The sequence below is a fragment of the Coloeus monedula genome (genome assembly GCF_965178545.1).
Source record: "Coloeus monedula genome assembly, chromosome: Z".
NCBI classification, from domain to species: domain Eukaryota; kingdom Metazoa; phylum Chordata; class Aves; order Passeriformes; family Corvidae; genus Coloeus; species Coloeus monedula.
In genome coordinates, this window is record NC_138822.1 from 18,073,132 (window position 1) to 18,101,060 (window position 27,929).

Consider the following 27,929-nt stretch of genomic DNA (forward strand, 5'->3'; position numbering starts at 1 on the left):
GCTGTCTGCCAAACCTCGTCCTCTTGTCGGGCTGGGCGCCAACGACGCGAAATGCAATCCAGTAGCGTCCCCCACCCTCCTCCTAGTAAAGAGTTATTTTAAAACTTCAGGCATAGTGCTCGGTAGCAACAGTGACCAGGGATAAAAGGGCAAAGGAGAAGGGCAAGAGAGGGAGCACAGGAACAAGAGGACGGGTAAAGCCCCACCAAAGCTGTTGCAAAACGTCTGCAGCAGCATCAGCGGGGAGACCCGGGACGGGAAGGATGGCTCAGGGTCCAGGAGAGTCGGGGGTGTCCTCGGAGCTCCGGCGAGGCACCTTACGCTGGGCTCGGCGCCGGCAGCGGGGTGGCCCCAGCCGCTGCTGGCGCTAAGGGCACAGCCGGGGCCAGTGTTCTCCGCAGCGGAGCGGAGCGGAGCGGAGCCGGCACAGGAGGCGAGGCGGTGGCAGCGCCGCAGGAAGTCGGCGCCCGAGGGGGCTGGCACGGGGGCGGTGGCGGGGCGGCCCCGCCCGGACCGGACCGGCCGGGCCCGCCGTCCGCCAGCGGCCGCCCGCCGAGAGCCACCGCCGGAGCCCCCCTCGTCGTCACCGATGGTGCTGCCGGGCTCCTGCTGCCCCCTCCAGGGACTCGTCCCGCTGCCCCAGGCGGCGTCGGGCTCTCTGTCCGCCGCGGCCGCCGGCCTTGCTCCGCCGCCCCTCCGCCCGGGCGCGCCGCCGCGCCGCCGCCCGTCCTCCCTGGCTGCGCTGCCCGCCCGCCCGCTGCTCGGGCTGGGGCTGCTGCAGACCGGCCTGGGCTGCGCCCTGGTGGCGCTGAGCTTCGGGGCGCTGTGGCTGAGCAGCGCCCCGCAGGTGAAGAGCGCGTGTCCCCTCTGGGCCGGCTCCTCGGTAAGTGACGGCCGCGGGCAGGGACACGCCATGCGTGCGCGGGACCTGCGGTGTTCGCTGTCCCGAGGGATGCGTGATCCCGCTCCTCCGCGATTACTTGGAAACAGCCTGTGGGTAACGGCTTTTCGTTGATGTGTACCTCCGTTTGTTACCAACGGGGTAATAAACGTAGAGACAAACAAATAGGGGATTTATTTCCGTCGTTGTGTATGTAGATGTAGCATATTGCTTTTGTGCTTTGTGCCTTTACTCGTAGGCATAATGTAGAGATAAATCAGCAATGTTCCTGGGGAAAAAAAATGGATGGACTTAAGAGAGTTTAGTAAGGAGTGCTGAAAGAAGTTATTCCATCTCCTGTTGGGCCCTTCTTTAAACCACAGCTTCATATATACAAGAGTTTGTATTGCCGAAGCTAGACACTAGTAAGCAGAAGTCAGTAAATGTCGGAGAGTCAGATTGATTGGTCCCAGTTTGTGGCCCCTCCAGCAATCAGCAGGTCGTGTTCTGGACTGGAACGCTCAGCCTCTGCTGCCTGTGTAACAGCATCAGCTTATCCCTCACTTTAAACAATTAAATTGCCGGTGTTGTTCACCACCTGTGGGAATGTGCTCCGTGCAATAGTTTGGGGATCAAGTAGTGCCTGTTTATCTGTATAGTGCAGTGTTCATCCCTGTAAATACACCATCCTTGGGGGCTGAGGAATAATCCAGACCATCCAAATGTCTGTGTTTGATATCTCTGTTATGATATTTCTTTTTTTTTTTTCTTTCTTACTCTAGGTTAAAAGAAGTTTAATATAAGTAACTTATGGACTTTCTTTGAATTCTGCACACAGAACCATGCTTGTGCTTTTAAAATGCTTTAAAATTGCACATATAAGATAGAGGTACTCAGTATCTTCAATAATCAAGAGGGGTGTTGGTTTTGTTTGGGGTTTTTAAACTGTATTTCTGAAACAATAGTACTCTCAGGAAAGTTACCTAATACCTTTTGGGTGTAAAAATATAAGTGAAAATTTTAGCCCAGAAGCAACCTAGAAAAGCAGATGCCATTAAAAGCTTGGATTGATGTGTCTGGTCGGGTGCTTTTTGGTTTGGTTTTCTTTTCATTAAAGATGAGACATTCTGACTTGGGAGGGGCAAGTCCGGAAAACTTTGAGAAAGACTTTCTTTTCTTATCTTTAACAGATGCAATGAAATAAAGTTGTACTTAGGGAAAAAAAAAGCTACTTACATCAGTATTAATGTGCTTTGTTATAAAATCGTGTGTCCATTTTGTAGTCAGAGAATTCAAAAAATACTTTGTTATGAAACTGCAGTTATGTATGTGGTTTTGCAACACCAGTGATGATATCAGTAGGTATTTGGCCAAGTCATATATGCATGTTACGCTAGATTAGATTGATCATGTCAAGTGAATGAAGTTACAGAAGGGATTCATTAAAAATACTAGTGGATGACTTCCTGCTTGTTCCAGTCTTCCTGTTTCTTTTTAGTGTAGGAGCTTGGTGTCAACTGGCTTAGTCACAAAGTCCTGTGAGTTAAAAGTATATCTGCTGATTTATGGGACGTGCTGAGAAACTGATTTACCTGTCTTTGTAGGGTTCCCATTCTTCTGTGAGAGGGTATTCGGGTATGCTGTTTGTTTTCAGTTCTATGGCAATTCTTTATCATTCCTTAATTGTTTTGCCCTGTAAGGTAAAAAGAGAATCATAGGGTTCGGTTCTGTGATTCTGCAAGTTTGGTCTAACAACTGCTGTAGCAGAAGGATGTGCTTTTTATTTTAACTTTTTTCCTCATGCTGATGCTGGCATTCATCTGATTAAATAGCAAATAATTTCAGGGAGGTAGTTCTAGTGCTCTTTATTGATTTTGGTAGGGTTCATGCTCTGGGTTTTTGGTTCACTGAAGTGGTCAGAAGTCAGCAAGCAAGAAGTAGGAATTTAATGAAGTGTTGAGGTGGTGATTGAGGGAGAGGAAGAAAGAGACAGGTTTTAGATTTGCCTAGCCATGTTGCAGAGAGCAAGTACTCAATTGGCTGAAAGCAATTATTTAAGGCAAACATGGAGGTTGGAGTTGCTGACATACTACTTGTCCCCATGCTTTTTTTCTGGGAGGAAAAAATAAGAAACGAGCAGATTTAATTTGGTTGTTATTTCACAGGATGTTCTTAGAAGTGAAGAACCCAATCAGCACAGGTATTCTCTGCTTTAAAGTGTGTCTTTGTATCTTCCCAACATTGCTGTAGTGTTCCAAGGTACCTTTCATCAGAAGAGTAATAAAAACCGTGTAAATGGCATTTTTTTGAACTTTTGCTTTTTGATGACACTATGTTTTTTGCTATTGTAGGCAATCTTATGTGGAATCTTAGGGCTAACAACATGGAAGAGGCCAGTGATGCTTTTGGTAGGTATGGATTAAAGTTTGTAAGGAAATTATATAAAAATGATCCTAATTTAATAGTCATTGGTAAAAAAATAATCACCCCTTTCTTCTTTTAAAAAAGTAATGTTGAATCTTTCCTTTCAAATGGTAGAATTGTAATTATTAATAGTGAAGTCAAAGACCATGAAAGGCCATATTCTTTCGTGCATGAATGAAGTCCCCAGTAAGGGCAAGAAGTGTCTGGAAGAATTGTTAATGTTATGTAAAGAGCAGGTTTTATGTTTTTGTATGTATAAGAAAATGCTGGCTTAGAATAAGTAATTTAGTTCTCTGAGGCAGTGCAGCTTGAACTGAAATGAAGGGGATGGTTCTAAATCTTAGCTTAGTTGTAGTGTTTTAGTTTCTGACAATGGGTTTGAGAGCTAACTTAACACCATACAGTAGGATCCAGTGCTAGTTTCATATACACTTGGCACTGCATTGCTGTGAGAGAAGTAGATTGATGTGCAGGGTGTGTAAGCTGTTTCCGCTTGTAAGTGGAATCTGAAGCTGTGTGGCTCTTAATGTCTCAGAGTTGGGATTTGAAAAAAGTTTTGGAGTTGCTTTTGTGGGTGGGTTTAGGGAGTTTTTTAGTTTCGTTGGTTGATATGAGTTTTTTTGTTTACTTGTTTGGAATTTTTTGCCTTATGTCATTTCTGAAGACTTTTTCCAGGCCAAGGCAGTTGTTTCATTTTATGCACCACTTCTTTGCGATCCACATGGGTATCGGTGAGGAGTACCAAGGATTAGATGTGTGAGCTGTGGATGGAATCATAGGTTCACCGAGGTTGGAAGAGATATTTGAGATCATCAAGTCCGACCGTCAACACAGAACTGCCCTAAACCCCTAAACCACATCACCCAGTGCCCGATCCAGATGCCTCTTGAACACCTTCAGGGATAGTGACTCCACCACCTCCCTGGGCAACCTATTCCAATGCATGACCACCCTAACAGCAAAAAAGCTTTTTCTAATATCTTATCTGAATCTCCCTCGTCTCAGCTTAAGGCCATTTCCTCTTGTCCTCTCACAGCAGGCACAATTGCAGACACGGGCCCCCCACCTCACCACAGCCTCCTTTCAGGGAGTTGCAAAAAGCAGTGGGGCCCCCCTGAGCCTCCTTGAGACTAAACAACCCCAGCTCCCTGAGGTGTCCCTCATGAGAGATGTTCTTCAGTTCTTTCAGGAGCCTTGTTGCCCTTTGCTGGACACGCTCCAGCCCCTCAACGTCCTTTTTAAAGTGAAGGGCCCAGAACTGAACACAGACTTGGGGTGTGGCCTCCCCAGTGCCCAGTACAGGCGTGTGATCGCTGCCCAGGTCCTGCTGGCCATGCTGTTCTTGATACAGGCCAGGATGCCATTGGCCTTCTTGGCCACCTGGGCACACTGCTGGCTTGTGTTCAGCTGGCTGTTGACCAGCACCCCCAACATGCATTGTCATTTCTCAGTGTGCATTGGTTAACACAAGCAAATTTTGTAGGAGTTTTGTGGATATAGAGAGGAGCCCGGTGTCAGAGACTCCCAGTCTGGAAGGGCCGTATTTTTATCCAGATAAGTGTACATGCTATCAGTCTCAAATTGCCTAAGGCTTGCACAGTACTCCTGTGTTGGTATTGCCTGTGTTCTTTTGCTGTTCCTGTAGCATGTTGTTGCTGTTGTTTCCTTTTGTCTGTTGCTCTTTCACTCTTTAACATTCTCCTTTGTATAAATTTTATTTTCCTTCCCTAATTTTACTAAAATAGAAAGCACCAAACTCTTCTTATTCTTTCTTTTATATCAAATTATCTTTAGGATGGTCACATGCTGAAGGAGATGGCCCTGGGATACTGTGCGGCAGATGGGAAAGTTTCTGATGTGAAATTGATTGAAGCCCTGAGCAGCCTGCCATGGTTTCATAGCTGACCCTGCTTTTGAATAGGAGAACACACAGGAGTTTTCCTGAGCTCTCTTACAGCCATAATTATTCTATGATTATGTGATTCTGTGAAATTGTTTGGGGTTTTTTCCTTATTTGTATGTATGTTCTATAGAAGTTTCATTTTTTCTAGCCAGATTAGCTCAGCCTTGACGCTGGGAAGCATTTCTGGTGAAAGAACAGTCAAATGCTGGAACAAGGTCATAGAGAGGTGGTTGATGCCCCAAGCTGTCAGTGTTTAAGAGGCATTTGGACAATGCACTTAATACTGGGGTTTGATTTTTGGTGAGCCCTGAAGTGGTCAGGCAGTTGAACTAGATGATTGTTGTGGGTCCCTTACAACTGAAATATTCTATTCTATGTGGGAAAAAAAAAAAAAAAAACATTAAACTCTTCATGAGGGTAAGGAAATCATGCCTTAAACTATCTACAGTCTGTCAAGGACAGATTGTTCGTTTCTGTGAGCATATTTATGTTGGGCAAATATCTATTTTGTCTACCCTCTAGTAACTTGAACATTTTCTCTAGGGAGTTATGAAGAATACACAATTACATGAATTGTAAAAGCAAGCTTCCTAAAGGTCTCAGCAATGAGAATCATTACGCAGTCATGACTTACAATTATGACATTCATAAGTTAAACTAAAAACTCATTCAGAACTAAAACATATCCTTTTTTCAGTTGTGACTGTCCTCCCCTTTTAACTCCTTATGTAAGGCCTTAGCACTCGCAGTGATGGTTTCTCACTATCTGTGTTTGGGTTTTTGTGAAGGGTCAGGCTGTCCTATGGCTGCCACTTCAATCCAAGGCCTTGGTCATGGAGAAAAACAGCCAGAGTGTTGTTTTTTTTTCTGTGACAGCAAGATTCTGGTGCTGCTGATGCTTGCAGAAAGCACAGGGCTGCAATGCTGTGAAAAAGGAGCTTGGGATGGTTTCAGCCACTCTTGTTTTCCCCTTGAAGGGGAGGAAGGAAAGGAAACACATCGGTTACAGATGTAGTGTACCTTTAGTAGCATCATCTGTGAAAAAACAGCCATGAAGAGGGATGGCTGTGATAAGACCTTTTAGTAAATAAAATGGAGAGCCACATTTGGGTTTTGCCACCTGCACTGTTTTACAGCTACATTAACAGTGTGGGACGATACTAGAATAAATAATACATCTGAGAGACAGGGTACTGCAAGGCAAAATCAAGCTACAGTCATATCTTTTGAAGGACATTTTTGCAAGGGAGGCCTAGCCTTGAGCAGTACAGATGCTGAGAAGTCCAGATTCTGAAATCCTTCCTTGGTTTTAGGTGTTTGAGGAATTTCTGTTCTCAATATCTGTTGTCAATCAGTTTTGGAAGTCAGTTTTTAATGCTTGTGCTTTGAAGCTGATTTTAATTTGCGGTAATGCTGGCTTAACACTGGACTTGATGATCTTGGAGATGTTATAATCCTATGTTACTTCTTCTTCAGGACTGCCCAAATGTATTGATGGGGAAAGGGAAACTCACCACCACCACCTACCCCTCCAAGTTACTTGGGTATTGACTCTGAACCTTTCTGGGCTTCCATGCATAGAACCTGGTTCCTTCCTCTCTGCTCCTAAGCTCCTTCCTTTCACACAGCTTTAAATCTTATTTTTAACTGAAAGAACCTAAATTTTTTCAGAAAGTATATCAGTTCTCCATTGTTAGTTTGATTGTGTATGTTTTGAGGGCAGCTCACATCTTTGACAGGTCATGCTTGCTGTTAATACCCTCTGTCCTTACTTGTATGTCAGTCTGGACTAATCTGACTTTATGTTGCATTCCCAGGAGTTGCCAGGTGCTGTACATGCTTTGCTGAATGCAGAAGCCCTTAGCTATTGAAGCATCCTTTCCTTTCAGTCGTGTACAAATTAGTTGCAATTCTGTAGAGTGCTTTTTAGGTGATGATCTGGTTGTGTTTGTTTCTGGTTTTGGGTTTTTTTTCACCAACTGAAACAAAGACTTCAAGTTAAGCATCTCTCTGCCTGGTGCTCTCCTTGCTAAAAGGAGACTTAGCTGTGATCGAATGAAAGGGAAAGGAGTGCCAGCATCCAACAAGACACGAGCCTGTTGTACTGTGCAGAGTTCAACTGCTTCAAGAACTGGGGAGCAGTTTGGTACCTGCAAAATGCATGGGATTGAAAAATCAACCGAACACATACAGGCTGGTTGAATGCAACTCTGGCTTTCAGCTACATCAAGCACTGCATGCTTTTGTTGTTTGCTAGCATGGCAGCTTTTGTGTTCATAAATGTTATCTGTTTTCATGTAAAGCTTTGAGGGGTTTGACAGAAAAGTCATAGTTGCATATGCAGCATGAGTCATTCAGTCCGATTCTTCTCATGTTTTACAGTGTGGTAACATAAGCATTTGAAAATTTTATTTGAAACACTTTTAAGTTAAAAGTGTTAATGTTTTTGGTTTATGAAAAATATGTACAGATATTACGTTGAAAACAGAAAAGTTTATGAAATTCAGCCTTTATTTGTAACCGTGAAAATTTTTGAAGAATTAATTTGTGGTAAACCTTGTATTTAATTGAAATTTTTTATGCAAAGAAAAGTATGTCCTGGAAGACTTTAAATAAAGATTTCTTAGGGCTGATTGCTGCTATGATATCTGCACCTTGACAGATTTTCAGATTTAGCCAAAATTTACTGTATAGACCAAGACACTTAGTTCTGGTGACATTCTTAAATTTTAGATCTGCTAGCAACAGTATAAAACACTGTGAACAGAAGCTGCATATCATGTCCCTAACCCGGAAAAACAGTGTCTCCCTAGCCATGTATTTTATAATAAGCAGTCATTTAAGTTGTGAGAATTACTGTGGTAGTATCTTTTTTCCCTGGATGCTGGAAGTGTTAACCTGTATGCTCACATTTAGGACTCCAGCATTAAGTCAAGAAGCGGTAATTACACAAAGGTTTTAAAGTCAGTATAAGCAAATAGAAATATGCTTTTAAGTTTGAGAGTATGAAAAGCCATTAGAGGCTTATAGCCATTTTTATGCTGCAAAAGCTTTTCTCTCCTACCTGAGGTGTTTTAATTCTGCTTTTGAAATATGTGACTTTTAAAATTAAATTAATTAAGTAGCCTTTTCTTGTGGGGCCTTCCTTTGTTGACAGTTGTATTGTGGGTCTCCATATGGTACAATAAAAAGCTCTCACAACTGCCAAAAATCTAGTAAGGTCCCGTGAGTTAATTATCACTATTGCTGCTCTGCATATGGACACTTAATAAACTGGCTTACTTTTTTCTACAGGATATTTATAAAGTATGTATGTAGGCTGTAAACGGATATAAGAGTTGATGATTGTGAAACAACTGTTCCTTCTTTCCTTTAAGTGCCTGCTTGGGCATCAGTCCTGCGTGTGCATATTCAAGTGAAGGCAGTTCCTCTCTGACATTACTTAACTCGCTTCAGTGGCAGCAGCAGCAGCACAACAAGCAGCTTCCCCTTGCAGAATGAAAGATAGTGCCAGAGCTTTACTATGCAAATTTATTCTTCCTTGGAGTCCTCAAAGGGCATGATGATACTTTTTTACCTGGAAGAGATCATACATGTAAGACATCAGCAAATTAATAGAATACACTTTGCTTTTGTGTAGTTTAATTCATATGAAGATTCTTCACGGCTTTCTGCAGCTGTTCACAGTCCATGTGTATCTAGTGCTCTGAAGATGAAACTGTGAGCCAAGCTAAAGCCATAATTTGAGTTGTTTCCATTTTTATAACTGCAGTTAAGACCTGTTACCTCTGTTTAGGCTTTTAAAATACCATGTTTTCTTTTCTCTGTTTTTTTCTAAGTTGTGAAGTACGTCTCTCCTCTTGGTAGGATCTTCTGTCACTGGGATAAAGTGTAACCCCTGTTTAATTGACTGTTGATGTTTAAATTTGCATCTGCAGGAGAGTATTTGTAACAAAATAAGCTGACAGAATACATGTTTGATTGGACAGCGAGTGGCTGAATGGCTGAGCTAAGAGGGTTGTGATCAGTGGCAAAAGCCGAGCCAGCTGAGGGCCAGTCAGCAGTGTTGAGCCCAAAGGGTGGAAACTGGGGCCAGTACTACTGAAGTGAATGCTCCGCACAGTAGATCTGAGTGCACTCTCAGCAAGTTCACAGGCGGTGCAAAACTGGGAGGAATGGCTGATACTCTAAATATTGCCATTCAGAAGGACCAGGACAGGCTGAAGAAATGCACTGAATCTCCTGAAGTTCAACCATGGGGAATGCAGAGTCCTGCCTGTATAGGGAAATTCCCCTAGTACACAATAGGGAACAGTTGAGTGGAAAGCAGCTCTGCAGAGAAAAACCTGGGGATCCTGGTGGACAACAAACTGTCCATGAGACAGCAAAGTGCTCTTTGTGGCAAAGTGGTTTCCTGGGCTGGATTAGGCAGAGACTTGGCAACAGGTCGAGGGATGTGATCCTTCCCACACCTGGAGAGATGTGAAATCTGTGGTTGCTCAGCCTGGAGAAGAGAAGGCTCAGTGGGAATCTCCTGCATCTCTGTAAATAGCTGATGGGAGGGAACGAACAATAGGGAGCTGGACCTTTCTCCGTGGGGCTCACTGGCAGGACAAGAGGCTGTTAGCACAATTGAGAAAATAGGAAATTCCATCTGAACATGAAGGATGACTTCTTTACTGTTATGATGGCCAAAAACTGGTGTAGGTTGCCTGTAGAGACAGTCAAAACCAACTGAACATTATATTCAACAGCTTGCTATAGGTCATAAAATCATAGAATGGTCTGGGTTGGAAGGGATGTTATGGTTCCAACCCCCTTGTTGTGCCACCTGCTTGAGCAGGAGATTGGATTTGGATGGTCTCAAGAGGTCCCTTCCAATCTCAGTGATTGTGTAAAAATGCTGACCAGTGATGGAGCAGAAAGAAAAAGGATTTTTTCTCTTGACAGTCAAGTACAATGTATTTTCCATTGTCAGATACGTGGTAGAGAATTTTGTGGTTATGGTTCAGATCACGGTAGTGTTTTAGATTGTATGTAGAGGAATTATTCTTATCGTCTGCTCATTTGGCAGGATTTTCTGAATATTGGATTATTCGGTCAAAAATACACTATACATATAATAAAAATCAGATCAAGATTATAATTACTCATAGTAGAATTTATTAGAACATAAATGCAGAAATTATCATACTTGTTTTGCATATTTATGATAATGTTCCTTCTCTTCCTCTTTGTTCTTTGGTTTCTGACATTTTTAAGAAAAATATTTGTAATTTTTTTGTTGTTTTTCAAATTTTGAATTGAAGGTCTGTATTTTAACTGTAACTGTTTTATAGCTGTAGGCAGGCAGAATTTCTGTTGCAGCTTCTGTACCAAAGGAGACAACTTAAATGTGAATTTGCTGCTTTTTTTCTTTTTAATCTTTCTTTACTTTGGCCACGTAACTTCTTTTCTCCATTTGTTCATCAGTTGAAAAAGGACAGATACACCTCTTGTTTTTCTTAATATAATTTAATGAGATTTGTGCTATAAAGATGTCTTATGTTGAAACAGCTTCTATTTCAATTGCAAAACTGGTTAATTTCTAATTGTCAGTGCCCTGTGTTGAACCCACTTAAAAAGTTTTCTTTATATGCAATACCCGTGTGTACCAATTTTCTTTTTCTCAAAGTAGTTTTTGTCAAAAGAGTAACTGAGATGATTTAGATAAAAGCGTAAGAAATGGGTTTGATTCATTTATGTGCTGAGCAGGGAGTTAATTTTAAAAAAATCATGAGATCTGGTGTTTGTATGGAAAAACAAATGACACTCAGAGTGCTTTCTAGAACTAAAACCGTCTTACCTGTGGTTTTGTATTAGTACAAAGCTAGGAAAAAATACTCTTCCTCTAATAATTTATAAATTAGTTTGTTCTTAGTATGTCTAACACAAAGATGTCCCAGTCCTCTTTGGAGATTTAGTAATAACTACTTCAATTATTGGGGTTTTTGGGGTTAAAATCTACTTTATGGAATAATGTTATGGTCAAACTAGTAATGAGTAGTAACGTTGTAATGAGGAATTTAGCTTGCAGAGTAATGCACTTTGGCTCTTGTCCATTCCTGGGTGATTATTTCCCTGAACCTTAGAAAATGGGAACATAATTTGTGCAACAGCTGTTACCTATTTCTGGTTCAGATTCCAGGCAGCTAACCATGGTACATCGGCTAAATTTATTTGGAAGGCCATGGTGTACTCTTCACATGTTTAGGAAGTCCTTGTTGCTGGATCTCCTGTAAAGCTGGATTCATGTCCCTCATAGTGTCCTTCTCTTCATCTGTTTTTTTGTTATGTCCTGCTTTTGTAATTCGAACCATTTTGATGCAAAGAAATATGAGTGAGCAGATTGTTATTAATGAAGATTCTTTAGGACATTAAGAATCAGATACTTGCTTTGTAGGATTGAATGCTTAAAGGAGGAATCTTATTTTTATTTTTCTCTGAAGTAGTAGTCTTACCCATAGCATTTTCTCCTGAAGTAAAGAATATTTTTTGCCTGTATGAACAGAGACAGGGGTAGTCCTTTCGTATGTTCAAAATCCATATCCAATGTTGTGTATGCAGATTGTAAGGGCATAGGTCAAAGCAAGACATAATTTTATCTACTGCTTCTGCTTGTCCTTTTTTCAGGTATTTTGTTACTCTTGTCATTGCTCAATTTCAGGTGACTTATAAATCTGAAAGTATTATCTGATTTACAAATATTTTGGTTTTAGTAGCCAGGAGGAAATATTACCATATAGCTAAACTCTCTTAAGTGTTTTCTTCCTCACTGTACTGGGACAAATATTTTTTATTTATTTGTGCTGCAAAGTAATTCTGGAAATCCTGTGCAGAGTGAATGTTGGCTTAAGATGTTTCTTCCTCTTCAGGTTTCTTTACTGTTCTGAATGTGTTGAGAGCTAAACCCGGTGGAAGAGTATGGCACACAGTGGAAGCTGGGTGACTTGCAGATCATACTTTGCACTCCAGAAGAGCCTTTAGTTGCTTGATCTGTTGTTACTGACATTTTCAATAGTTGCATATATTTTATTTCTGCATAACTAGTTCAGAATAAAGAGAGAGAAGACAAAGGTTTTTGGGAATAGGTTAAGACACCTTGGGGCGCTGAAGTCATGGGCAGTTTTGAAAAAGAAGCCGAGTGTCATTCCCAGCATTCCCAGTTTTTGAGTGGGATTTGCATTGTCATGAGTTCCTTGGGTTGGGTTCCTGTGCCTACTGCAGTTAACTTTGTTTTGCTGTTCCAGGTTAACCTGTTTATTCTGCTGTCTATGATCTGTGTTCTGCTGAACTTGACTGGATTAATACTAGGATGTCAAGGCATTCAATTTGTGTCCGGGGTACCCAGATGCGATTTGGTGAGCACACATACTGATTTACATTGATTTCTTCTCATTATGGCATATTAGCTTGCTGTGCTGAGATCACAAAGTATCCTGATGCAGAGTTGCAAGTAATTTAAGAACTAGCATAAAGGATTTTTGTAGTAATGTAACAAATACAAACTGTTGGAAAAAGCCTGAGCAGTGGTGGGTAATGGTGAGCTACCTACAAAATGTTCAGTCTGTTGTAATCTGTGGATGGGATCGTTCTTCCCCTTTTGCCTCACTTGGTGGGGACCATTTGTGTTGATACCTTACAGCAGAAGACGTGAGGAAAAAAATAAGGTAGATCAAATCATTCTAGCTTTTCAGAACACTTCTACTTGAGGAAGAAGCAATCTGTACAAGACAGGGCAGAATGCAAAGATTTTTCTCAAGTGGCTGTCATGAGAAATAGAAGAATCACTATTTATAAACTGGAAAATGTGGAGTAATTGAAATTTAAGGATACAATACAGGGTCACTTGGTGATGATTACTTGTGTGTAAAAGCTTGAAGAACTTTGTGGGTTAATGGAAAGATCTTTGAATATCTATTTTCATTCATTTATTTCTTCAGGAAAGCTATTGTTGGTTCCTTGGCATGCCAATAGGTGTACTGCAGTGAGTCTGAGATTATAAACCTTTGGCAATCTAGATTCACCCAATATCACTATACCAAAGTCACACTGAGAATTTATAATGATATCCCAGATGAGGTGGTCAAATGTTGTCGGAGTTTCTGAGCTGTCTGTGGTTGGAAGTACAGGGTACAGCAAAAAGACATTCCTGAAATCATTAATTATTTTGTAGGGTGGCTTCTGTAGGTGGAAGAGTGTCAACATTGTGACTCTAGAGTTTGACAGCTAAAACGCCAATTATTTCTAGATATGGAAACATGGAATTTCTACTTCGAAAACTAAGATGACAAGATTAATTTGAAAGGGGAAGTTACAAACAGTGGTGTACAGATATGGCTATTAACGATTTGACTGGGTTGAAATGATAGTTGTGTGTTTCATTCCATCCACAGGAATGCAAGATATATTCGTGAACCAAAGAAAATGTGTACAGTTCATATAGAGTGGTTTACACAACAGGCAGAGAAATAATTTCTAGGCTGCTATGCATTGGAAGGAGCATAGATAATAAAATGGCTTAGTAATCAGTGCAACTATGATTACAACAATATACTAACAATTGTAAATGTGTTAATGCATTAGCCATAATGCTTTCTCTCAAATAAGGAGCGTGTATAATACAGCTTTATAATGCAGGAATCATTGGCATACCAAACTGTTCAATTATATGATTCTGTATTTCCAGTCTGCTCTGTGGTCATGGGTTTAGTTTAGGACACAGGTTCTATATTATACAGGTAAAAATACTGCATAAAACAAATTAAAAGTAGAGTTTTGTTTCTTAAAGATGAATATGGATGAGAACAAGATTTGTTTCTGCTGTGAAGAACTTCATCTCACTGAATGCACAGAAGTAGAGGCTGTATTGAAGCTATACCATGTGAAGTCATGCAGTGCTGCTCACCTTCTTCTCAAGGTACCCTGCACACACAGCAGTAGGACTGCTTTTATAGTGTTGGTGCTCGTGCAGCAGTGCAGGGCTGAAGTGGTTGCCGTGTTTACTGGGGAAAATTCTGTTGTTTTTCTGGTCTTCCACACTAGTCAGAAGCTCTTCATGGTTCTGTAACACGTGGGGAGTGTTTTTCATGTCTGGGTTTTGACCAGTGCACTGCTGAGCCAATAAGCAGTTCTTGCCCCTTTTTTGTGCTTAGTGCAACCAAAACTACAGTTGAATCCAGACAAGATTACAGGGGTAAATATGATGTAAATTTTAGCTAATGATTTGACGCCTTCATTGGACTTTTGCACTTCTCAGCCCTTCTTGGCTTACAAACTGCTAAAATAAAACACCCAACCAACACCATCTTCAAATATAAAAGAACTTTGACATTTCTTTAATGGTGATCATGTTGAATCTGGATTTCCCACAGAAAAGTTATGAGGAAGGTTATAATTCTTGGATGAATAGATGGATAAATCACATCTGAGCTGTATTAAAGCCTTCTGGATCTCTCTGTCAGGACAATAAATAGTGTAAAATGAGCTTTTGCAAATTACTCGTCTTGGAGATTGTGCTGAAGACTTCATCCCATACATTTCTTAGAAGTAATTGCCATGGTCATCCCTGTGTTTTCTCTATTTGTTTTAGTTTTGTTTATTTTGTTACTATTATTATTATTATTATTATTATTATTATTATTTATTATTATTACTGTTTTTACATTTACAGATACCATTATTTAATTTTTTAATTTTAATAATCTTCATGTTCTTCAGAAAGTTCTCTTAGCTCTTAGTGTCCTGAATGCTGTCACTGCCACAGTCTGCTTCTTAGCGGCTGCCCTGCATTGCTTACAGATATTTGCATCAAGAAGATCCTGCATAGTAAGTGAGCACAAGGCATTGCCTGCCATAAAGAGTGTTGCAAACAGTATTAATAGATTACACAGTTCAGCAGTATTTATAGGTCAGAAGGGTTTTAACAGAAGTTTTGTTTGATTAGGACGAATCTCAGATTGAAGACCAAGATCACATTTTGGATCCCGATGATTTTGTCCCACCTGTCCCACCTCCCTCCTATTTTGCAACTCTTAATTCTTGTACTCCACAAACAAGTAACAGGTAAAACTGTGCACTCTCTTCCTTTCTTTTAGTGTCTTTCAAAACACTGCCTAATCTTTTTTTTTAAGACTGTTTTCTCTGATGAAAAAGGTTTGTGATTTTAGGGGGATTGAAAAAAAAAAAAGAAGAAAAAGCACATTTGTTTGAAAACAGCATAAATACAGTGTGGGTAACGGGTAAAGTTTTGTGGGTTTGGGTTTAGATTCTGTAGGAACCATTTCTGGGTAAGAGAAATACTGCTGCTTGACACAGCTGAAAACTTACACAATGCTGTCAGGAGCAGTTCTGGGCAGCAATGAGAAGCCAGACACAGCCAGAGACCGTGAGTGGTGTTCCCCATGGACCTTCCTGCCAGTCATTCCCCTTCTCCCTCTTGGGCTGCTAGGGCTGATTGAAGGGTATGTTTTGACTGCACTGCTTGGCCAAGTAATCCCTTACCCTACAGGTGGCTATATGCTCTTCAAAGTAACTTGCAGGTTGGCTTTATGACTCAGGTGGGGCTGCATTATTCTGTCCTGAACATACAGTATTTATACATAAAGTATTACAATGCTCAAGCAGACTGTGTGACTCTTGTTTAAAATTCCTCCTTTTTGCTGTGTACAGGACTGTTTAGTTTATTTCACTGTCTCATCAGGAATAGCATGCATGGTTTTGAAGACTGTGTGTTCCTGGCAGAGGTAATTACAGATCCTGGGATTGCCTAGAAAATGATAACATGGCGCAACAATAGGCTTTACAATGAACAGGTCCTCTGAAACACCAGAGACTGTAGTTGAATTCAAAATATTACTAAAAGCCTCCTATATCAGTCTTAGTTCAATCTGCTGATGAGAACAGAATGGAATGTGTAATGATCTCTTTGGAAAAAGAATTATTTATTGAAACATGCTTTTCAGAGTTCCCCTGCTTTAAGATGGACCAGTTGTTCTTTGTTTAGCATGTCATTCTAGATGGTTATCTCTTCCCCAGCAGCAGTATTTCTTCTTTCTTTCTTTCTTTTGTTTTTTTATTAAGCACAGGAGGAGCTGCTGAACGGTATTTAAGGCTGTGGTCTAAAATTGAGTAGATACCTAAACTTGTTGATAGTAACATTTAAGTGAAGATGACATATTTCTGAAGTCAGGCTACTTGTTTCAGGGTGTTCTGGGTAGTTGTACAGCAGTGCAGAAGTTAAAGCAACAGACAGGCGTAATTTCTGTTTTTGGAAGATGAGTAATTATGACTCAGCCCAGGCTGGATCCTGCAGAGTGGCTGAGATGGGATGTGTCCATTTCTCAGTCAGCCTCCCCACACTTCTTCCCAGACTGTGTCCTGAGTTTTGTGTAGCACTTGTGCCCTGGCTTTCTGTGCTGAGCTCAGTGGTCCCTGCATCCCAAGCTTTGTGTGCAAGGGGGTGTGACCGGAACCACATCCAGGGAGGTGACCCCCCATCTGCAAACTCCAAGACAGATACATGCCCTGAAAAGGGAAACACCACAGTCATCAAAACTGGTTCCAAGGACATGTTTGGAGTGGGTAGGCATTTTCTGCCACTCTTTAAATTGAAAAGTCAGAGGCCCAGCTATCAAAGCCAATTGGTTTGCTCTTCTACTTGTAGGAAACCTTTACATTTGTCTTATTTAATGGCAGGCAAAACCCAAACTAGCAGTACAATGTCTGGTCAATTCCTACCTCTGCTCTTCTTATTTCATACATTAAAAAATAGCAATTACATTATTTTTCAGGGCTGGCACAACATAAACAGTTAGAGCTGAGTTTCCAGGTGAAAAACAAAATGCGAAGTTTGCCAGGAGTTGGACTTTGTTCCTTGTGGGTCCCTTCCAACTGAGGATATTCTGTGATTCTGTGGAATTGTCACAGACACATACATTTAGGGGAGGAGGTGATGCATGCAAGGCAGCAAACCGATTGCCTAGGGCCTAGAAATATACCTCTGTTCAGTTTAAAGTATTGTTTGGGTACATCCTGGAAATGACTTTTGTAATTAAGGGACTCAAGGGAATGCTCTTCTAGTTGCATGTTCTGTAATAAGTTTTAATGTAATTGTTGGACATAGCATTAATTATCAAGGTGTGACTGAACTGGATAGGCCAGATCAGGCATGTTTAAAAACAAAACTAAGATGCAAAATGTGTGTAATTTTGTGGCTTATGTTGAATGTAAGTTCAGCGTGAACATACTAGGAAAATGTGAAGAAGTAACGTCAATGGAGCATCTATCTCCATCATACTCCAAAAATATTCTGAAGCCTTTTGGAACAGATGAAATAGATGGTAGTTAAAAACTAATTTAATGTGTTCTATTTTCCCCATTTTTAAGGCTAAAAAAGACAATGACCAGCTATCAAAATACCTGCTTTCCTTTCCTCAGATTTCTCCATGCATTACCTCCATTGCCTTCACAGGAGCCTTTCATTAGAGGGCTTCCAGGTTCTCATTTTGAAAGTTTTATTCTTTTCCTGTCTGTGAAAGCAGTCTTCCATAGGTATTTCCATCATTCTACCCTTTCCTCTGAGCTTGCGAGAAAAAAATTTTCACAGTCATCTTTGTTCCCTGCAGCCAGTGTCCAGAGAAGCCCTAAATTCTGGGAGGGAGGACTTGCCTTGCATCCACTAGTGATATCCGTAAACCTGACTGAAGTCCAGAGAGCAAAATGTGGGTTTCTTTGTGTTGCTTGAGGTTCCTGCCTCAGCACCAAATCAGCAACTAAAATGTTAAAAAGACCCCAAACAAACCAGAGCAGAATTGAGATGTTTTGAGTCACAGACTTCTCTGAGGATTGTGTGGGCAAGGTCTTCTTGCCAGTTCTGCTGTTGACCACCACACTTTGTTACAGTGTTCCTGGGGTAATGTAAATATGTGTTTATCAAAATTAAGGTTTCTCGAGGAATTGTTCTGTTTTCTTCCTTCTCAGAGCTATCTCCTAAGAGAAGGATGTTGCAGCAAAAGGTCTTTGGGATTTCTGCTGTGTTTCAGAGAGCTCCTTGGAAACTGAGGAGTAAGGTCAGCCATGAGGTGCATTTGCCTCATGCAAGCCTTTGTGAATCAATCAACCGTAATATTTCTGCATCATCACAAAAACAGCCGTTACTTTGAATCTGGCTTTTTCTGTGCAGCTGTATCTGAATATAAAACATCAGATCAGAAGTATCTTGAATTTAGGTTATAATTAAGAACTCAGTGGTTCACAGAACTCAGAGCTAGGGTGTCACATTTTGAATGACAACCTGTATTTTAATCTTTTGTAACAAAACTGAATCTCTGAAGTAAAACTGAAATGGGTTCCTAGGCCCAGTACTGCCCAAAGATGTTTGAACTCTGGGGAACACACTGGAGAGGCACATCCTAAGGAGCAGTTCCCTGCCATCTTCCGAGACAATGTCTTGCAGACCTTGGCGAGTCCATTATCTGTGACTTAGATCCCAACATCTGAACTGGCACAGAAAAGCCAGTGGAGTTTGGTAGCAGAAGGTGTTTTTTCTGCAGCTGGAAAGCCTTACTGACAGATTTGCTCCGTGTTATTTATTGCAGCACACTTGTCTCTGACATGATTTCACTGCCCTATATTTATGGAACACGAATCAAAGGGGTTGAAGTGTTCTGCCGTCTGGACCCACCTCCACCTTATGAAACTGCATGGAGCTCAAACAGCTCTGAGCAGGTAGGGGCCATCGGAGTTTAAAGTCTGATTTGGTTTTTTTCTACTGTAAGGGAAAGGTTGCACTGAAGCATGGTAAGTGTAAGTCAGGAGGATACATTTGATTACAAATGTAAATTTCGCTGAAGACGTTAATTAATCACTTACCTCTAGAACTGAAAAGTTTTCTCCAGTTGGAAAACTGCCCAGGCATGAGAGAAGGAGCAAAGAGCAATGTGGAGTACACCTGTTCCTGGTTATTCTAAAAGACCTCCTTGCTTTACTTCACTTATGTACCTGCACTCCTCCCATGGGGGACTAGGTCAAGGTTTTGCCATCACTGGCCATCCCTTTTTGCTAGTGTTTTCAAAAGATGGGTACTTTTTCCCAGAAAACACTGGGTAGGATAAAATTGACTGATTTGGATGATGAACATTAATATTGGACATTCACTGGCCATGATTTTGCCGTGGAATTAAACTCATATCACACAGTCTCTGTGCAGTTAAAAAAAAGGTGTTCAATTTCTAAGGTGGATATTGCAGTTCTTAGGGAAATGCCAGAGAAAGATGGTGACTTGTGATTTTTCAACTTTTGCATTTTATTCCAGGGAGGCGCACCTCAAATAAATGGCATGGAAGATGTTGATTCAGGGGAAGTAACTGACAGGCAGTCCTCTCAAGGTAAAAAGTACATTTTAAAGTTTGTTCTAGAATGTTCTATCCAACACACACAACTTAATGTAGCAGCAGCATTATTAGTTCTTTGAAAGACAGACACCATACTGCAAGCCAGAGACACAGAATCATGATTGTTTTGGGCAGTGGGAACAAGGATTAGTATTGAAAATTTTTACAAGCATAAAAAGTTGTTGTCACATACGATAAAAAAAGAAACATATATTTCCTTTTTAGTAACCTACAATTAGTTTTTGACACTATATCCATATTTTGCAAGAGAAGATGTCCAGCTCCAGTGCTTCCACTTGTTTAGTGTATGTGTCGGTGCCTGTTAACATTTTGCTGCTGTAAAACCAGGAAAAGGATAGAATAATGCTATACTGTGTGGAGCTAAACTGGGAATTACTCCATTATCCAGCTTGGACTGAAGGAATTGCATAATAATTTCTGCATCCTGGTACAGGAGATAGCTAAATTACTCTTAGACACCACATCAAGATTTGATCTGCCCTATTTTAGAAAACCATACCTATGGTTCCAAGTTGTTTTTTGCCTTATGTTTGTTGCAATGTGTGCTTTATTAGATTCCAGCTTTTCCAGTACAGCCCATGAAAATGTGTTCCAATTTTTGTTTGAACTTGACCGTTATGGCAAGATTTTCTCGTGTGCAATATTCACACCACAAGAGAGAGAAGGCTGGGGCCAGGGAAAAGCCTGAAATTAATTATTTATTTTTTATTTATTTATTTTTATTTTATAAAAATTTTATTTGATTGTGGCCTGTCTTTTCCCAGCCTACTTATCAAACTAGAAAAAAACTTTGATTTGAACTGCATCGGTTGAAATTGTTCCTATTATGTGGAGTCAGAGGAAAAAAGAGTTTGTGTAAAATCAGACTTTAGCCAAATGTCAGCTCTGTCAAAGTCCCCTTAAACTCTGACAGTCTGCCTGAAACCTCTGAAAACAAGCACTTGGATGCTTCTGGTGTCTTACCAGGTGTGATAACCAGACACCAGCTACAGCTCCTCTGGATTTCTTTGTTAAAGCTTTCTTACTGGTAAAAATCCTGTTGCTTTCTCTGAGCTTCTTGAGCTCAAACAAGACTAGGTTATCAAACAAGGGTACGTGGTGTGACTTGCTTAAAGTTATGAGAAATGGAAACAAGAAAGAAATAGCATAGAAAATGCACCTGCAGTGAAGGACAGTCAGGAAAGTCTCTCTTCTGTTTAGTTTTATTTTGTTTTAAAAAAGGCTCTGATGAGACATTGTTTGAGGCATTTGTATTTAAAAACTTCCTTTGCAAGAATTAGACCTACCTGAGCATGTATGGCAAACTGTACCCTCCTCTTCATCATTTTAACTGGTTTGTCCAGTATTTTTTTTAATAAAGAGGTCTGTAAAGAGATGCTTAATTATTAGTCTGCCTGTTAAATTTGGATAAAAAAGAAGGTGAGCCTCTTAAAAAAAAAATTAACGCTGCTTCTTCTAGATAAAAGGCTCCCTAATATTTAAGAAAAAGAAATACACGAAGTAGTATCTCTTCCTTTATTTAAATCTGAGGAGGTGTACTGCATCTGGCTGGAATGGAGTTAATTTTCTTCATAGCAGCCTGTTGTGCTGGTTTGGATTTGGGACCTGGGGGGAGTTCTTCAGCATTGTCATTGTTCAGGGACTGCCTGGGCACCAGTCAGCTAGTGTTGGATGATTGCTTGTTTTCCTTTGAGTTTGCTGGGTTTTTTTCTCCCCACCTCTGGCTGTCCTTATCTCAAGCCCACTAATTCTGCCAGGTTTGTCCTTCCAATTCTCCTCCCCATGTCACTGAGGAAGAGTGAGTGACTGTGAGGGACTGAGCTGCCTGCTGGGCACACAGCAGGAGGGAAATACAAAATGGGGACTTAGCTGGAATTGTGGTAGAGGTAGTCTATGGGCTGTCTCAGCTGGCGCAGTGTAGCAGTCTATAAATAAAACTTGAACTTTCGGTTTATGCTGGCAGCCTGTCATGCCAGGGCATTTGTGTGTGATGCTGTGATTCTCTTGGCATCATCAGGGCTGATCAACTGAGGATAGCTCCCAACAGAAGTTAAAGCTGCACACTACTCTGCCAGCAGAGCCAGGGGAATCCTGACTGCTGGCTGCAGGAGGAGCTCTAAGCTTCTTTATGCCAGCTAAAATTGTTTTACTGACTTCATAATCACTCCTGTCAAGCAGAATGGGACTTTCCCTGCTGACTGAGGTAGGCAGGCATGCAACTGTTGCCTTTCCCTGGTCTTAAAATTAAGACCCAAACATGGTTTAAGGGAAAAGGGGTTTTTACCTCAGTATTTATTTAAGGATCCTTAAGGTGCACCTGCAGTTTGTCCAGGTGGAATGCGCCGAAATGCACACACGATAGATCACGTATACAATATATAGGCCTTGCAAATTAGCATATCTATCAAAGATTCCCCAATGAGAAGCTTAAATGAATAGCGTGATATCTCCCCATCCTGAGGAATTCTCCCCTGGATGGGCCTATTTTGTTTACAGGATGTGTTCTAGGGAAGACCTTGGTTTCTCAGGATAGTGTAGGACTTTCCGGCCTCCAACTGCCAGGCCTCCAGGATGTTTGGTCTCCTGGCTTAATGGAATCTTAGGACTATCCTAAGTTATCAGGCTTAAGGAATTACAAGTATGCATGCTGAAAGCACTGGGGATACCTAAAAGCTATATAAAAGGGTATGTAAAAGATATATAAAAAAGGCAAAAACTCATCATGGCATCACAACCTTTTGCTGGTGGCAGGAAATGCTTAGTAGATGCTCTGTATCATCACAAACTAGGTCTATACATTTCCAGTACACACCACCTTAAGACAATTATCTCTCTGAAACACTGACATTATTAAGAAAAATGACATCTGAAACATTAACATTATTAAGAATTATCATAAGATCATGAAATCAGTTCATTAATCTGTTCAGAATTTTTTAAAAGTACCAAACGAACGACTTCTCCAAAGTAACACACCGAGTGTGTGCAGCATTTTAGGTAGAACTGTTGCCTGTGGAATGGACTGACACTGCAAAAATTCCTGGAGAACTATCTCCTGTGGGAGGAACCCCATGCTGGAGCAGAGGAAGGACCCCTCTCACTGAGCAGCAGCAGAAACAACGTGTCATGAACTGACCATAACCCACATGCCTGCACTGCTGCAGGGCAGCAGATAGAGCCCAGGGGAGGGTTGGGGGAAGGTGTTTTTAAGATTTGTTTTACTTCTCATCATCCTGCTTGTTTTTTGATAAATTCAGCTAATATCCCTGAGCTGAGTCTGTTTTGCCCATGATGGTAATTGATGAGTGATCTCTCCCTGTCCATATTTCAAGTCATGAGCCTTTCATTGTATTTTTTCTCCCCTGTCCAGTTGCAGAGGGGAGTGATAGAGTGGCTGTGGTGGGTGCCTGCCATCCAGGCAGGGGCAATCCACTACAAATTTTTTAACTCCTGCATGAGCCAGAAAATTGTTTTCTGTAATATGCCAGGTGCCATCAGATGGAGGTACAGAACCAAGCCTAGTGAGAAATGTATGGAGCTTCATCCTGTCCTGTTCATTAAATTGCAGCATATAATTTCACTCTTAGGAAAAGGAGGAGTGGGAAGGATATAACATATCACAAGAATCCAGGAAAATACTTAAGTAAAGATTTTAACTCCTTTTTAGGGACTGGTGACTGATTTACAAGCTACCTAATTGCAAAAGGTGACCAACGTCTCTGGCCGTATGCTGTCCTATCTTGGTACAGCTGCTTATAAGAGGAAGATTTGAGGCTCTGTGAGATTTAGTTTTTCTCCAGTAAAGCTGTAGCTCTCTTCTCTCTGACCAAGTAGTTATAGGTGATTTTTGTTCTAGGCTGAACTAGACTGTAGTCTTTTGCTACTCCAGTTGCATAAGGCTGTACAGGTTTTTGTTCAGTATATGTGGGTCTGTGCGCACATATGTGCACCTCTAGACTTTTGTGTCCAGTCATTACAGATTTGCAGGTGGGATGGGGAAAAAAATCAGTGTCTAATAACAGCTTCTACAGATTTGCTTTATTTTGACTACTTTTACTTTTCTGTTCCTTATTATCCAGCTGAAGAAACTCAGGAGCCTTCCAGCAGAGTGAGTCTTTCCCCTTCAAATGCCAGCTGTGTGCCTGCAGGAATGAACAGCAGAGCCTTCGATCCCTTGCGGAAACGATCTAAAAGTGACCCTGTGCTTCTGCACTGCCAGCTGCCTCAAGGTGACTCCCTTTTCTCTGTCAGTGATTGTGTAATGGCTCTTTAAAAGAACACTTTTCAGAAGTTTGGTACCTTGAACCTAGTACCTGCAGAAATCAGCTGCTGTCTCCCAACAGAGTACCTACATTACAGTAGTTTTTGCTTTGCCAAGCCTTCTCCACCTAACTCCTTAGTCTTGCTGCTCTTTATGTTTTCACATCTAGGAACAGGGTCTGTAGCCAGGCCTGGGTAGGAAGGAGGGGTGGTGGAAAATGTGGAGGGAGAGCACACAGGATTTCTCAGTGCATTGACATCTAAGATCTTACAAGTGCAGTTGTCAGTGTGAGACATTTAAAGCAAAATTGGCTTGGGGATTTGGTATTAGCCTATAAATTTGCTCCCCTTTTCTCAATTCTCATACCATCAAAAAAAAAAAACCAAACCCAAAAACTCAATACAACCCATAGTGGAGAGCTGATGAAACTGCTTTGGTGTTAGTGATCTAATTCTGTTGCTGTGGGAAAACTGCTAATGTGACTGCAGAGTCCATGGTACTGCTGGCTGTCTTGAAACACGCACCAGTCAGGGGTCTTGAAGTTTCCACTAGAGGATACTGGAATTCCCACAGTAGCTGCTGATACCTTCTAGCACTCAAAATGTAAGTGCCAATGGGGCATGTTAGTAACAGCCATTTACTCTGGATACTGGGAGCATGCCTATGTGGATTACACTTGCTGTTTTTGTGGAAGGTTTTCATGGCCCTGGTGTATCATATGCTTTCTCTTCTCCTCTTATCAACTTCCACCACCGCAGCCCAGAGAATCTGCTGCTGAAGCAATAGTTACATGACACAGAGCCTATTCACAGCTGTGAAAGCAGAGTTTCTGCTGTAGAGAGGCTCCTTGTCAGAAGCATTTGGAAGCTTTAGGCTCAGTGTTAGTGAGGTTAGGTCTGTTCAGCAGTAGATCTGAGAGTTAGTCATGAGTGCTGCAGGAAGAGAACTTACTGCAACAATGGAAGTTGCTCTTCTTGCTGGGAAGTTTTGCATCTCCTCCTGGCAATTTTTGGTATGAAGCCAACATTAAAGTGCTTCTTGTACAATCTGTAGGTGCAGTTTTGGGTTTTTTAGGTTTTTTTTCATTTTAATGGGGTCAAAATCTGATAACTTGTTTACACCAAAGGCAGTCAATTTCTATTTGGATGAAAGGCAGTGAAATTGATTCTGTATTGCCTTTTGTTCAGTCCTTGCAAGGTAATTTTGAATATTTGGTATGGGTTTGTTTTCCTTTTTCCATTGAATTTGCACTTTGTAGTATTACTAGCTTCCAGCTTGACAGGTAGTTACTTTCAGTATTCTATAACTTGTCCTCTTGACTGCTAATAACTAAAAGTTACAAAGAGTTTACGAGAGATCATAAAGGCCCTCTACCTTTATGTTTACATAAACACTCAACACGCATTTCAGGTCTCTTCAGATCAGAAACAAGAGAAAGGAACCAGTGTACACAAAATGACAAAGAGCTTTCCACAGGGAAAGTGTCCCTCCAGACTCTTTGACATGTGACATGCACTCAACCATAGCTATGTATGACTATTTTACAGGCATTTTGTGTAATTCCAATAGTGAGCCTTCCATACCACCCTGACCATGCCAGACTGTAGTTTTACGTGGTTAAACTGCACTGCATCCTCATTGAATCAGGAGTGAAATCTCCAGAATACTGTGAACCTTGTGGATTGTTTGCTTTGTTTCGTTTGTCTTCAGGGACAGTGCTCAGCTCTGAAACTGGAACACTCAATGACTTAAATCCACTGAATGCTGTCACCCTGCGTAAGAGTTCAAAAGCAAGAGCTTTGAGGGCAAGACCCCAATCTCTGGTAGACTATAAGTCTTACATGGACACTAAACGGCGTGTGGCGTGGATCCTTGAGCAGTCCTCCTGCAGCATGAGCCCAGACATACATGACCTGGTGGAAAATATCAAATCTGTTTTAAAATCAGATGAGAAACATATGGCAGAAGCTGTCACCAGTGCCACTTTCCTTGAGCAGGTAGATTCATTACTTGTATTTATCAGGTGATGTGGAAACCCACTGCCTCTGGTTTGGAAGTATAGGTTTACATTTGCCAGTCTGTGTGTCAGTTTTTCGACCAAATTGGCTTCCTTCAGTGCTTTAGTTTCATGTAGGGAGTGTGTGAGAGGCTGTGACGTTTCTTGCTTTATTAGCCAGAAGACAGAGTATATGTGTATTTAAAAACTGAGTCAGTCTTCTGTAGAGGAATCATGAACTGTAAATAACATGACAGCATTTTACACTGAGTTTGGCAGGGGAGAGGGAGAAGATGTTATAAGCATTTGCTATTACAAACCAGAAGGAATGGAGGCTGGCAAGGAAATTTTTATGTAAACCCACTAGAAGCAACTTTTTTTGTGATTGGCTCCCAGGATAAAAATAAGACCTAGTACTAAAGAAAAGCAGAAAATAGAAAATACGTGTTTACATTAATGGAATGAATATCCAGAAGTTTCAGACACTGCAGACTTCATCAGACAAATGTCTTGGTAACTTACAGACCATTTGTGTAGATGTATTGATTCATGCATAGCACAAGTGATGTGCTATGACAACTGGTTTTGGTTAGGGATCGCATGCAAAACGCGTCAGTGTCATTAGGCTCCGTGAATAAAGTGGGATTTCCCACCATAGCATTCAGGCAACAAAAGCCTTGACAAATTTGACAGAAACAGGAGGAAAAAAGATTCCTTATGAGAATTTAATTTATCACACAGGCCTGAACATTCTTACAGTTCAGTGGCTTCTGCAAGGAAGCAACATTTAGGTTTCTTCTAAACAATACCAGATAGGCCATAGGCTGGACTGAGAGAATTCTTGTGCAGCTTTGAGGGGGAAAACCAAACCAACCAACCAAAACCCCACAAACAACAACAAAACAAAAAATTACCCCATTCCTTTTCCCAGCTAGGACTGCTTTTTCCATGCCTCCTTGGCAAATTCTAGGGTTTTCATAGCTTTTAAAATTATTCTTTAAACATAACAGACAGCACTACAACTAGCTTCTTCCTAGTTGGGTAAAAAACTATTTTAATGGAAGAGCCTGAAAACAAAACTGATTTAAACTACTTTTTTTTTCTTTTTAAAGGTGATGGCACCTGCCCAGCAAGCCATGTCATTGAGAGTCCGTGTGTTACCTTTCAGACTGCATCCTGGATTGCTGTACCTGGAGAGCTGTGGTGATCTGAGTACTTTCACCACAGAGGGAGAACAGTTGGCAGAGAGGAGAAGCCAAAGAGCAGAACATGAACGGCCTCACAGTCTTATTGGTGTTGTCAGGGAAACTGTACTTTGAGCTGGCTTTTTGGTTATTCCTCAGCAGAGGACCTCTGTCAGACATATACATACTACAGAGAAAAATAATCTCTGGCAAGTGGGTGGATGGGTTTGTCAATAATCACTTTCTTTTTTAATACTGTCATGCATAGACTCCAAAGGGGATGATCATTCTAAAAAACTATTTAGCAGATTGCAAGACTGACCTTTTAGGGCTCTCAGTTGCAACTCATCTGCTTGTGATACATCTTGTCCTGCATCTCCATGACGTTTGGTAACGTGTACCTGTGGGGTATGATACATCATCACTGGGGAAGAAGCTGTGAAAAGAAGTATTGAAGAACTTCGCAAATTTTTGGTACTTTGGTTTAAATTAAAATCTGTCGTAAAGTGCAGACCTTCAGATAAGTAATTTAGTAAAAAAATGGTGTACAGGATTCTAAAATTATTCTTTATAAAAGAAGGCTGTTGTGCAAACTGTACTAAAAATAAAAACTATCTTGAAGAAGTGCTCTTTTGGCTCAGTGAATTTCTCACTTAATGGCAGAACATTATTTTTGTCTTAATGATAGAACAACATCCAAACCCAAAAGCACAGGTGTTTTGCAACAGGAGGTGCTGGCGCGTTACCATCCCAGGAAGAAAGGCATGGTATAGTCCCATTCAAAATGCTGTTTATTAGAACAGGTACTATGAAGAAAGAAGCTAGTAT

General features: G+C 41.0%; 1 protein-coding gene across 2 annotated transcripts; it reads left to right on the forward strand.

Annotated features, from left to right (window-relative positions):
• Positions 1-214: 214 nt before the first annotated feature.
• ENTREP1 (endosomal transmembrane epsin interactor 1) lies at positions 215-27,730 on the forward strand. Of its 2 annotated transcripts, XM_082301607.1 has the most exons (11): positions 215-883; positions 3,232-3,288; positions 12,497-12,607; positions 14,038-14,166; positions 14,967-15,074; positions 15,193-15,311; positions 18,845-18,974; positions 19,561-19,633; positions 23,740-23,889; positions 25,632-25,918; positions 27,030-27,730. In XM_082301607.1, exons 1-11 carry the CDS (start codon positions 590-592, stop codon positions 27,234-27,236), a joined length of 1,665 nt encoding a protein of 554 aa, XP_082157733.1. In that variant the 5' UTR covers positions 215-589; the 3' UTR covers positions 27,237-27,730. The 2 variants fall into 2 exon arrangements, with proteins under 2 accessions (XP_082157733.1, XP_082157732.1); XM_082301606.1 differs by lacking the exon at positions 3,232-3,288 and having other exon boundaries at positions 456-883.
• The last annotated feature ends 199 nt before the right edge of the window (positions 27,731-27,929 follow it).

What these genes read in the sequence shown, in the direction of transcription:
- ENTREP1 (XM_082301607.1), top strand. Translation starts at nt 590, where the DNA reads ATGGTGCTGCCGGGCTCCTGCTGCCCCCTCCAGGGACTCGTCCCGCTG. An exon ending in TGACAGGCAGTCCTCTCAAG is followed by an intron (nt 19,634 to 23,739) that starts GTAAAAAGTACA and finishes CTTATTATCCAG; the next exon opens with CTGAAGAAACTCAGGAGCCT. An exon ending in GTGCCACTTTCCTTGAGCAG is followed by an intron (nt 25,919 to 27,029) that starts GTAGATTCATTA and finishes TTCTTTTTAAAG; the next exon opens with GTGATGGCACCTGCCCAGCA.